The sequence below is a fragment of the Hydractinia symbiolongicarpus genome, chromosome 15 (genome assembly GCF_029227915.1).
Source record: "Hydractinia symbiolongicarpus strain clone_291-10 chromosome 15, HSymV2.1, whole genome shotgun sequence".
NCBI classification, from domain to species: Eukaryota; Metazoa; Cnidaria; class Hydrozoa; order Anthoathecata; family Hydractiniidae; genus Hydractinia; species Hydractinia symbiolongicarpus.
In genome coordinates this window covers 9150191-9163147 of record NC_079889.1, presented here as the reverse complement: position 1 = coordinate 9163147, position 12957 = coordinate 9150191, and the positions used below count along the sequence as shown (strand labels likewise).

The 12957-nt window shown below is 33.2% G+C and overlaps 2 protein-coding genes across 2 annotated transcripts; one reads left to right on the top strand and one right to left on the bottom strand.

Annotated features, from left to right (window-relative positions):
- Window positions 1-833: 833 nt before the first annotated feature.
- LOC130629129 (retinal homeobox protein Rx1-like) lies at window positions 834-8915 on the bottom strand. Its single transcript, XM_057442234.1, has 3 exons — window positions 8508-8915; window positions 6382-6656; window positions 834-1984 (listed from the first exon to the last, which is right to left on the bottom strand). Exons 1-3 carry the CDS (start codon window positions 8617-8619, stop codon window positions 1523-1525), a joined length of 849 nt encoding a protein of 282 aa, XP_057298217.1. The 5' UTR covers window positions 8620-8915; the 3' UTR covers window positions 834-1522.
- A 2046-nt stretch (window positions 8916-10961) lies between these two features.
- LOC130628705 (zinc finger protein 512B-like) lies at window positions 10962-11991 on the top strand. The gene is made up of 2 exons (XM_057441688.1): window positions 10962-10974; window positions 11075-11991. Exons 1-2 carry the CDS (start codon window positions 10962-10964, stop codon window positions 11989-11991), a joined length of 930 nt encoding a protein of 309 aa, XP_057297671.1.
- Window positions 11992-12957: the final 966 nt, after the last annotated feature.

Genomic DNA, 12957 nt, shown 5'->3' with positions numbered 1-12957 from the left:
TAAGTTATAAACCAAATGTTAATAACAATCTGTATGACAAATTAATTTTGCAAATATTTTTAGCAAACAAACCATATTTGCAATACTTCGCTGCAAACTAAAAATTTGCTCATAACTAACCTCGTTTTTATGTTATTCGGTATTTTAGTACGCATATTCTGCGGAACGAAAATGGATTTGAAAAAAGGTCTGTTGTATGATCCACTATGAAATTATTCATAAAAATTGTTCTTGCGATTTGCTGTTCAAATTATGCCTACCATTGCTACGGCAAAATTATGTTTTTTAAAAAACAGCATCTTCTTATTTCCTCTGCAACGCTGCTATCATAAAAATTCTACACGCAGTTAAAAATTACGATATCACACACGCGTGCGTTAGCAATTGCGATATTATACACGCGTGCGCTATCAATTGTGATATTATACACGCGTGCGCTATCAAATACGATACCACCCACGCGTGCGTTAGCAATTGCGATATTATACACGCGTGCGCTATCAAATACGATACTACACACGCATGCGTTAGCAATTGCGATATTATACACGCGTGCGCTATCAAATGCGATACCACACACATGTGCGTTAGCAATTGCAATATTGTACACGCGTGCGCTATCATTAGCGATACCATACACGCGTGCGCTAGCAATTGCGATATCATACACGCGTGCGCTATCATTTGCGATGCCATACACGCGTGCGCTAGCAATTGCGATATCATACATTCGTGTGCTATAAAATGCGATATCATGCACGCGTGTAACCTTTCTCGTGTACTTTTGACTGTTTCTTTAGGTAAAAGAACGAGGAATTAAACATATTTTTTCAAATAACTTTGTTACTCAGAACATAGACAAATATATACATATTATATTTACACATCGCATATTATTTCATATATATAATATAGTCTCTATGAAGGGATATAGGTATAATTTGAAAACAAAAACGGCAACTTGAATAAGATAATCTATCGTGATTGGAATGACATGGTGTTACTGAAAAGCGCTTTCCGTCATGGTTGGATAATTTCTATGGCAACAAAATACATTTCTAAAGTAACAGGTAGATTTTCTTTCGCTGATTTGCTTGTTTTGTTGTTCTTTAAAAATGTGAAAGAGCACAGACGTGTTTAACAACTTTTTTGATTAAGTGAAGCAATTTGTTTCTTTTAAATCGATTAAACGTTTAAGGTCTAAAAACTTCTTCACCCAGTAAATTGCTTCTTATGAAAAAGAAACGTGCGGTTACTGTGTCCAATGAACAGGCGAGACAGTTTTTAAGCTAACTCTTCTATATTGGTCATTTGGGTCGTATTCCAACTAGTGATATATTACCTAGCGAAATACTGGAGGTGTCATAGGACCTGATGATTGGCTCATTCATTTCTATATTTGTTGATTCATTCACACATTCATTCACACATTTATTCACACATTTATTTACACATTCATTTCAATTTAGTAATTCACTCATTCATCCCGAACCGAACAAAATACACTCAGAAAACATTTTTTTTATCTTCTGTGCGAGCTATCCATTTTAACAAAACCTTTATGCTCTCTAGCCCGGAAGCGCAGTTCGTTTATGCTTGTATTTTTTAAGTCTAAAAACTCCTGTTCAAACGACTTTAAATAGGGTACTGCATCCAGTCTAGGTCGTGACGTAGGACAACAATATGGACGTCCTCGCGGTGAAATAGCCTGATGAAGAGTTGGTGGTAAAGGCGATGGCGATGTAGGTGAATGATGGCATTGGTACAGCGGCGGAGAGACGGAACCTCTGTACGGATGATGCCTTGGTATTAAGATACTCGGCGGCGACCTCAAAATAGGCGAAGTGTGGTGCCTTGGGTAGAAGTGTGGGTGGTAATCATTGGGTGGTCTTGTGATGACGTCAGTATGTGAAAAGTTGCTGATCCCTTCAGGTAAAGACTTTTCACGTTTGCGCCATTTTGCTCTTCTGTTTTGAAACCAAACCTAACAAAAAATAGTAAATTTGATTACTATGCAACAAAACACAAAAAAACAAATAATGTGTATTGTATATCGAAATGCTCGATGAAGATTGATTTCTGCTGCATAGCAGAAGATGCAGCCAAATAGAAACAAGTCTTGAAAATCATTGTGTTGTTTTGACTAATGTACGATAATAGATCTACTGATGTCTAGCATGCTTTTGGATTTCTTAAAAAAATTTTTTATCCCATCACTGCATTTAGTATCTTGTTAAACTAAACACATTTTATAATCTTATAAACCCCTAATGATGATTTCGGAGTTAGGTAATGTTTTTTTTTTTTGATTTTGCTTTTTAACAGCTGGAGGTACTACAAGCAAATGATTTCATTCGAAGTAAAAAAATATTGATTCGCTATTTTAATTTGAAAATCAAATTTCAAGCATTTTTAATCTCACTTTCAATGTCTTTTAGACACAAAAATAAACAGCATAGCAGTCAGTGAGAATCGGCATAGTGAAATATAATGAGATGGTATATACATTATAGATTTTCTTACGGTACATGACAGGAGGTTTTAGATATGCATCCTTATTACAAAAACAGATTTTTTAATCGATCAAATGATGACTAAATTGAATAACAAATAGAAATGGAATTAAATCGATAAAAAGATAGATTAAGAAATTAATATTTATTGAGATGTGTCAAAAATTAAACGTCTTAAGATGGTGTGCCATTAACAATTAATTAATTAATTGACTAATTTTTTGATTGATCGCTTGGTTAGTTAACTGTTTGATTAATTGCTTGTTTGGTTAGTTCATTCATCACTAATTATTGTGAAAACATACATAAAAAATATTAATAAAAAGGGCAAACCTGTTCGGACATAATTTATTCAGAATTATTTAGTTTCTGGGCTGTTTATATGTAACATATCATTCTGGGACGAGATCTTTCCTGTCTCGTTATGTTTACACGTTTCATGCGGGGATAAATTTATCCTAAGATGCTCACCTGCAAAAAACATTCATTTCATTTCGGAATGATATTTCATCTCGCCTACGTTAAACGTGGTCTTAGTATGAAGAAATGTAGGCTAAGTACGTTCATATATTCTTAATATATAATGTCAGCCTATGCTTTCGAGTAAAACATTTTTAAATCTCCATCAACTTATTGTGTACTTCAATACATACACCTTTTTATAAATATTATAAATGGCTTCAAGTTCATTTATAATTCACAGTCCTAAAAATCAACATCAACAGAAACCTCCGCAAATGTGACCACATATTTCCTCATTTTTGAAAGAACACGAATAAGAATATTTGGGACTAAAAAGGGTAAGCAAATAAGCACACCCAGTCTCAGCTGACATTTTAAAATTCTTATAAAGAAGCACATTATAATATTCCATGTGAAATAATATGGATTGCTGTCTGCACGAAAAAACTCTCTGAAATCATGCTGAAAGCACACTCAACATTATTCCATTACATAGTGGTCAGAGGTTACTTATGCCAGAATGACATTGCTCTCATTGTTCCCACATTCTTTCACAGTAATAATGTATCAATTAACATATAGTACCCAGACTTCTTTTACCTAAGTAGTCAACGGTGCAGCAGAGTAAAGGTTAAGCGAAGTTGGTTATTAATAAATTTACAATTAATTAAAAGCGAATTAAAAATTCTACTGTGTAATAAACTCGCACAGATGTAATTTAAATTAACCACAATCAAGAGCTCTAATCACAGCCTAATTGGCATGAAATTAAGAAACAACAGATGGGCTGAACTAATTATAGCAAATTACCTTCCTTTCTGGTTATTCTATGACGTAGGGAATACTATATATAGCTAAAAAATCTAGCGGTCACGTAGTTTTAGAAACATGTTGCATATTTTCCTAAAACATGCAGAATACTGACAGATGATGATGACTATCAATCTAAATTAGGGCCACTAATTGACAGTCCTGCCCACGATTAATTGACGCAATGAGTTTTGATGCTTATTTTATTGACCAACAACACGTTTTTTGGTACAATAAATGACATTCACTTCACATAAGATGGACTGCTGTGACGTCATAAAATCAGCAGGACAATTAATGTTTTATTTAATGAGATCAAGATGAAGGTTTAACATTCTGACCTCATCATTCTTGTTGTTTGCAAGCACACTTGTTTGTTTTTGTGAGGGAAGATAATCGAAGAACACGGAGCTCTGAATGACTCAAAGATAAAAAACAAAACATTTTAAACTTTTTTATTTTAAGAATTCTTTGATTTACACTTCAACAAAGTTAGCTATATTTGCTCTTATTTTTCCAGTTAACGTGTAATTACAAACCTCAAATGTTCAAAGATAAAAATTACGCTAACTCAAGTTTTATTCCTAACAATGCATTAAGAAATCTAAACCGGTAACTTGTTTGAAATATTTTATTTACTTGCTTTTTTGTTTGATTTATAAATACTGATGTATGACCAAAAAGGTTGAAGACAATTCTGTAATAAGTAAGCAATTGAAATGAAAGTATACGTTTTTATAGTTGCTTTCTGTAAAATGATGGACTAATGTCCATCACTAATAATCTTAAAACATTACAATTTAATGACCTTCTTCTTATAAGCGTCTCTGAAAGCCTTATAGTGTCTCACATAAGGAAAATATACTTTTTTTAATTTTTAAGATATACATTTTGCTAGGACTTCTCAATTGGAATCAAAATTAGCACAGAATAAAATGATAGCAATAAGTTTTTGTTTATGTCAGGACTTGAAATTTTTAGAACAAATTTTAACATTCCGTTCGAAATTTCTGATAGTCAAATAAAGTTTCCGGTTTTTGCATACGTTATATGAGAAAATGCCTAAATATCCGAATCCAAACAAACGGGAAATCGGTTTAATCACGTATCATTACATTTTTGAATTATTCCTTTTGTAAGTTTCAAGTTCTAAGCATAATCCTACAGAAAGTCATTCAATTTACTGATTTATAAGAATTTTATAGAAATTAGCTAAAAGGGTTAAATTCGAGTACTATTATCAAATCATTAAAGAGTAGGTCATGCACAGCGGGAAAATAAGTTAAATTTTACCAAGTGTTTACTTTAAACGAATCCAATAAATTCATTTTATGTGCCCCCACAAAACAGTGATTAATTTCTGTTCCCTGAAAATTTTGCGATCACAAAATATTTACGAAATCTTAAAAGAATTAAAACTCACGAAAATAAATTCTTTACGAAATTAATTAACGAAAAGAGCAAAAAATTACATCATTAAAATGCGTTGTCGTTTTTCCTGTCGTTAAAACGGATATGTCAAGCTGTAAAGTTAATCCTATTAACAAATTATGATTAAAAGTTATATCTTGTATTTGCTTGACATTTGCACTAATTTTTTCTCCTAACATTTTAAGTAGATTACGCAGGAAATCACATTTATAGGTATTAATCAAATTAATCTGGCTTATCGAGACAGGATAGAGTTAAAATCTCCTTTTTAAAACTTGTCTCATCTGGCTTCCTTATCCTATCTACTTTCATTTATCCTATCTACTTTCACTTTTCATTCGCACCTTAAAAACCATTAACCAGTTTTAGCGATGCTCAATTAAAAAAAAAATCGTGCATCGGATAAGCCAATCGTATTAACGTATTTTTATCGAGATCCAATCAAAATACAGAAGAACGGACGTTTGAGAAAAGCTATCAACTTAGTAAAAATTGTCGAATATAATCAGTTTAACAGCTGGAAAAAAATTCCTTTTTAAACACTAAGACAATAGACTATAATTAACCAATAGCACAACTTCGATGTCCACCATTTTAAACACGCCCTACAGATTGTGAGAAAGTTTACTAATATTTAATTCCGACTTAATTTCCACAGCGAGACGTTTTTAATTAGAATCTTCTATTACATTCAAGTACACCCCATCGTGTACAAGAACAAAAGCGTATTTTTCTTCTCTCTGTCATCAAAAAATGTCAGTAACTGCACTCCCTGCAGAGACGAATTATTTTTTTCTCTTCTAATTATAATAAACAATTAATTAATCGGATAAGTTTATTAGTTGAACGGAAATTAAGACGCAGGAGTTAAATCTAGCACAAAATTGCTGCCATAACTCCCATGTTTTCTAGACATGATTTTAACTTTAGAGTTTCAGATACCTAGATGTCATTTTAATCAACGAATATGAAAGTGTGTAAAAACTGACCAGAAATTTGCAAAACAGCTAGAAATTTGCGTTAACCTTACAAATGTGTTGTTTATTGTCTAAGAACACTTCAAAATTACTTAGAAAGTTTCTTTAAAACTTTAATTTCTTGCGCATTTGTTAATGGAATACATTGTTTTGATTGGTTAGCTTTAAAGTATAAAGTTACTTCTTACCTGCACTCTGGCTTCACTTAAATCCAACCTAAGGGCAAGTTCTTCCCTTGTAAATACGTCAGGGTATTGCGTTTTGTCAAAAGCTCTTTCTAACTGATGCAGCTGAAAAGTTGTGAATGTCGTCCGACTTCGACGTAACTTGCGAGGTTTGTCAGCGTCGCCTTTTTCGTCAGACGATGAGCAGCCATCATCGTCGGTATTACTCTCTGTGATTTTATCGTCGTTCAACTTTGCTTCGTCTAACTTGCTGATGATTAGCGAATTGTTTTTTGCAGCTTAAAGAAGAAAGAAATACAATTTGAGATAAACGTTATTTAGATTTAGGATAAATCATATGTAAATTCTGATGTTGTTTAACATGTCTGTTCATAAAGTTTTTTCAAAAATTTATTTAGCGTAAAATTCGAATAATAAAAAACGTGTTTCATTTACATTTTTTAACAGCTGGAAAATTATGTTCCGTTTTTTCTTGTTTAGTTGATCAGTAGAGCATCAAGATTTCTTTGGTGAAATTTTTAAAAAGCTGAGATCATTCTAGGCTTTGCATGATCATTTCCAGAGGACTATATTCAAAAAAATCAATTGGTAATCGATCCTGTTATTCCTATGAACCCGTGTAGTTGTATAAAATTACGAAGTGCCGTAAAAGATTCTCTAAAAGCGTGCATCAAAAACACAATTCAGCTCCAGCATCTATGGAGTGTCTCTAAGAGAATTCTCTTAAATCAAGCATTAAACCACATCTCGGCATATATCATCTAAATTTTGCATTAATGTTTCAGCGGCCAAAAATAATTATCGCGTAATGGTGTGTGTGAAATCAATAACTATCCGACCATAACATTACCACAATATTTAAAGCGTTGACGACTTTTCTCAGATAGCAACCACAGAATTCCAGTTATGAAATTCCAGGCATTTCCTCATAAATAAAAAAGTCAACTTTGAAACAAAGCAAGAAATGAATTTAACTTTTTTTTATAACGGAAGTTCGTGCGTTTTAATGTAAGATGGCGTAAATTTTCAGAGGTTTATTTTCTTGATTTCTGCATACACTGCCTACTTTCTTCCCTTTAAAAATGCTTCAAAGAAAATGAGGTTGCATTTTCCAAATTGTCTCTTTAAACATCCATATTGACTTTGTTTGAAAAAAGAAAAAGAAAGAAAATTCGGTGACTAAAAATATCCATAACAGATGGCCGGTACAACACGGGTACTAACAACGAAAATATCAACAACAACAAAGTGGCGTAGTATAGTAGATTTTTGGGTGTGCGTGGGGAGGGGGGGGGAGGGGGGCAATAAGGATGTGTAAGGTTTAATGCAGCTTTAAGGTGTGTAAGGTTTAAATGCAGCGCTCAAAAACGTCACATTGGATATTACACTCTCAATCACACGCTATGACATTTTGACCTAACAATTTACATATCAAGAGACACTATCATTTGAGAATTTCAATAATGCATATTAATTTTACGATAAGCGTGTTTCTCTAAATATTCTATATGCAGTTACGTTGTCATAAAAATTGGCATAAACTGTACAGCAGGTCTCGCAGGAAATGAAATTATTATGTAGTAATACTCAAAGAAAGCGACAAATGGACACATCAGTTTGCAAAATTGGTCTAATTTGAGCTCAATTTGTGAAAGTTACAGTGAGATCTCTCTGGCAATTAATAAGATCCATTCAATTACTACAGATATAGTTCTTAATTTGAATTCAATACTCAACGATTAGACAAATCAAAAATATATCAAACTTTTAATTCTTCTACTTTACTACATAATTAAGCCGAGGTTGGTCGATTTAGGACCACATGGGACAGAACAAAACATCAATTTAAATGAAATACCATAATAAATAAACAAGGTTATCCAAATTAGAATCAAGAAGGCAAGATTTTGTTAGCGATTCACCTTTAGCTACATTGCCTCATTTGATGCTTAAAGTGTATAGTGCTACGGTCAAAATGAGGTAGGAAGATACAAGAAAACAATGTTTAAGACTTTTTCAAAAGACTTTCGGTGAACAAGTTAAAGGCGAGTACCGGATGCGCGAGAAGATTCTACAAAATAAGAAATAAAACAAACAAAGAATTAAAACAAATAAAAACAAGTAATTACCTTCTGTCATATTTTTATCGTCACCGGTTATATTTATAGAATCGTCATTCGATTTTGACTTTCCTAAAATTTCATCAATGCTAAACCTAGCTCTTGCTTTCGAATAAACCATGTCTGGCTTTATGTTTTCTGTAGGTTGTGGATTTAAGATACAAAAAAACGTGTAATTTCTTTATAGCATCTACAAGTGAAATGAATTCGATGTATTTAGCATGTCCATTCACGACCATAGGCTCGTTAGGATTAAGCCAAAATTTGATTTGAAATCACGAATAATGAGCTAACTGATTTTTAATTAGTTTGTCGGTCCATTTGTTTGAAGTGAATTACCAATGTTTCTGCTCTAATTGATTAACTAAACTCGATCTATCAACTTTGTATGTTGTATTTAAGAATTAATTAAAACATAGCAATGTGGTTGTATTCAGATGTATTTAGTACCCAGCTAGATCGATCTGTTTAACTTATAATAGAGGCTTACAAAAGAATTCTTAGATGGCGTTGTTATTATACTAAGCTTTTTTTTTTATGGATTTTCTAAACAAAATTTTTACTCTCATTGTTCTTCTGCCTTTTCAATTTGATCTCCTATTTTGTTTTGATTTTTATTAGCTTTTGAAAATATGATTAAAATTAATACGGACAAGCTTAATAGCGTGCAAATGGAAATTTCATTCTCGGTGAAAGGATTTAGTTTTTGACACCTGACACACGTTTTTTTCTTTAAAAGTTCAAGTTGAATTTACTAAAGAATATGGATGGGATTTTTTGCGTTGTTTTGAGTTGTTATCAAATTGTCCATGCATGTTGCATAATATTTGAAATTTAGTTTGTTTTAAAGTTTAAATGCTTCGTCTATGACAGAATTCAGTAGTGTCTCTGTCGTTTGAATCCAAAAATTATTGATTCTGATGATAAACAGTTAGCATTGGTCATAGTTGGTCTGTATTCGCGAAATTTCTTTCGGCATAGCAAAGGTTTACCCCCTCATATACATAGTCCGAACATCGATAATTTCAGTAACGGTTTAAAATTAAATTTTACAACTATCGGGCGCAAAAACTTGGTTGCGAAAATTAATAATGACATTTTCCTGAATCTTATACAAAAAATAGAGTACAAAATAACACCCTTTCGTTCATCTACAAAATTTTCTTATTAACTTCTCTATCGATTTCAACACATCATCGAGCTTATACTGATGTCGTCACACGTGTGCAGCTAGTAGCTATTTAAATTGTACGATCTCGATAAATGACGCAAAAAAACCGACGCATTATTTGCCACTCAAAAATAAAACATGCACGGTGACATTATTACATTCGCTCATTGATCAATTCATTGATGTGTTATATCTTACATGCTACACGATGTAAAACAAACTGACGTACTGACGACGACAAACTGAAGTCCAAACAAAGAGTAATTATTTTAATGGAACTAGTGTAACATCAATTGTAACTCCCTCATTTCCATTTTTTTATTTTTTATGCATATGTTTTAAAACCTTCCCGCATTTCATCTTTGTCTACGTTGGAAAAAAAAAAGAAGTTTTTCGTGCACTTTTCACATCACTTAACTGGAATAAAGTGATCGCGATTCACAAGTGGTCGAACGTATGAAAATGCAAAGAATTTTACTTAATATAGATATCATATTAGATAAACATTAAGAAGCCGTTATTACTTTGTCGAGAACTTTAATTTAGGACAGCTTAAGTATTCTATCTGTGGCCACATGTTACAAGAGTTGATAGCGGATCGACGTACCTGAAACAATACTCCGTATTGTTCTTACAACCACGTGTAACAAGGTTGAGCGCTTTTTATTGTCTTAGAACAAAAAAGAAATTGATTTATGTATTAGTTATCGGTCTGTTACTCAATAACCTTTTTAACTTTTTAATTCTTTAACATATGGGGAAGCCATTAATTCTCTCTTCTTTAACTGAAATAATTTAATAGGATTCCCTGATTAAATTCGTATTATTCAGTAAAAGAGACATTTTGATCAAATTTTTCCCATATGGTGTTTTTTGTTTTTATTTAAAAAGCAATAGTGAACGTCTAAGTTTCAATTGAAGCTATTAATGTTTTAAGTTTTGTTATTTTTTTTTAACTCCTTGTTTTATTTTCAACTGCTGGTCCGACATTTTAGGTCAAAATAATCAGCTAAAATTTTTCTTTTGTTTTGTTATCCATGCATCAAAAACGGACAGGGCGCTGGTCTGGTAATTTTACCACTTCATTGAATTCAAACTAGTAGAGGTGTGACTATGAAATGCGACACAGTTAGAAACCAAAATAAGTTATTTTGAGTTATAAGTTTTATAAGTTTTTTGACATAAAAAATTATGCTGACGTCATTATTGACTATTATCATTTTTTCCAAAAAAGCGACATTTTTCGGATTTTTTTATCATTTGAATTTATATCTGCCTAATTGACCTTTAATATGTCAAGAACAAGTATATTTAAACAAGAAAAAATGTTTCTTTATGAAATCCTATGGTAGAAGTGTTTCATATTCAAAATTCAATTTCATAACTGACGCACCGATGACTTAAGACGTACCGATAACTAAGGACGCACCGATAACTAAGGACGTACCGATAACTGATAACGCATCGAATACTGAAGACACAACGATAACTAAAGACGCACCGATTACTGCAGACGCACCGATAACTAAGGACGCACCGATAACTAAGGACGTACCGATAACTGATAACGCATCGAATACTGAAGACACAACGATAACTAAAGACGCACCGATTACTGCAGACGCACCGATAACTGATAACGCATCGAATACTGAAGACACAACGATAACTAAAGACGCACCGATTACTGCAGACGCACCGATAACTAAGGACGCACCGATAACTAAGGACGTACCGATAACTGATAACGCATCGAATACTGAAGACACAACGATAACTAAAGACGCACCGATTACTGCAGACGCACCGATAACTAAGGACGCACCGATAACTAAGGACGTACCGATAACTGATAACGCATCGAATACTGAAGACACAACGATAACTAAAGACGCACCGATTACTGCAGACGCACCGATAACTAAGGACGCACCGATAACTAAGGACGTACCGATAACTGAGAACGCATCGAATACTGAAGACACAACGATAACTAAAGACGCACCGATTACTGAAGACGCATCGATTACTGAAGACGCACCGATAACTAAGGACGTACCGATAACTGAGAACGCATCGAATACTGAAGACACAACGATAACTAAAGACGCACCGATTACTGAAGACGCATCGATTACTGAAGACGCACCGATAACTAAGGACGTACCGATAACTGAGAACGCATCGAATACTGAAGACACAACGATAACTAAAGACGCACCGATTACTAAAGACGCACCGATTACTGAAGATGCACCGATAACTAAGGACGCACCGACAACTAAAGACACACCGATTACTGGAAGACACACCGATAACTAAGGACGCACCGATAACTGAAGACATAACGATAATTGAAGACACACCGATAACTTAAGACGACCGATAAGTAAAAACCGATAACTAAAGACGCACCGATTACCGTTTCCTAGCAATTTAAAGAATCGTTTTATTAATGAAAAGATAAATTATTTCTCAGGATTAAATGTAAATGTATCCCGCCCCTTAAATCATCGATGGCTAAATAGATGAATCGCATCTGGTGTTTTTGTTTATTCGTGGTTGGCTTTCAATGTTGGTGATGTATGTTTGTTTGTTTGTAGCTGGTTAACCAGCTACAAAGCACCAATCTGTGTACTTTCATTTATCAGATAGAACACAACCCAGAAGGTGCAGCGTCGTTGGAAATCAGGTTGATGATGACTAATATTGTAGAAAAAAAGAAGTAATAATGTTGGTTAGGATAAGAAGCTACGAGAAAAGCATGTTCGCAAAGGCTAGCTATTTCTTATCCACATCATGCTGGTAAAAATCTTAAAATTCGTTTCTTTAAGTACGAATAGCACATGTAAAAACAAAACAAAACAAAAATAAAATCTTTTGAAAACAAAACGGACGAAAATGAGAATCCAAACCTCAACATCACAAGTTCCACGATAAAAAATTTCGCGTGTCTGTGACACGACATTTTTCTTGCAGACAGACCAATAAATAACGGGCATAAGAGATGATCGAAAGAAGTGCAAAAAGTATTATCATTATAAATTCTTATTAGCTCCACTATACTTTTTTTATGTAGCAAAATTTTGTAGGTAAAAACAAAACAAAAAAAGAATCCCTCTTTACATGAAGTTCTAATTTTATCACACCACCATCCTTCTTCAAAATCTGTTGGCGCGGTCCTGATTATATTGTTCGTTAAAACAAGAAATTCTATTCACAGAGTATTAAAACATGGAAGGCAGCATCAAATAAGTATTGATTATAAAATATAAAACATAAAGTATG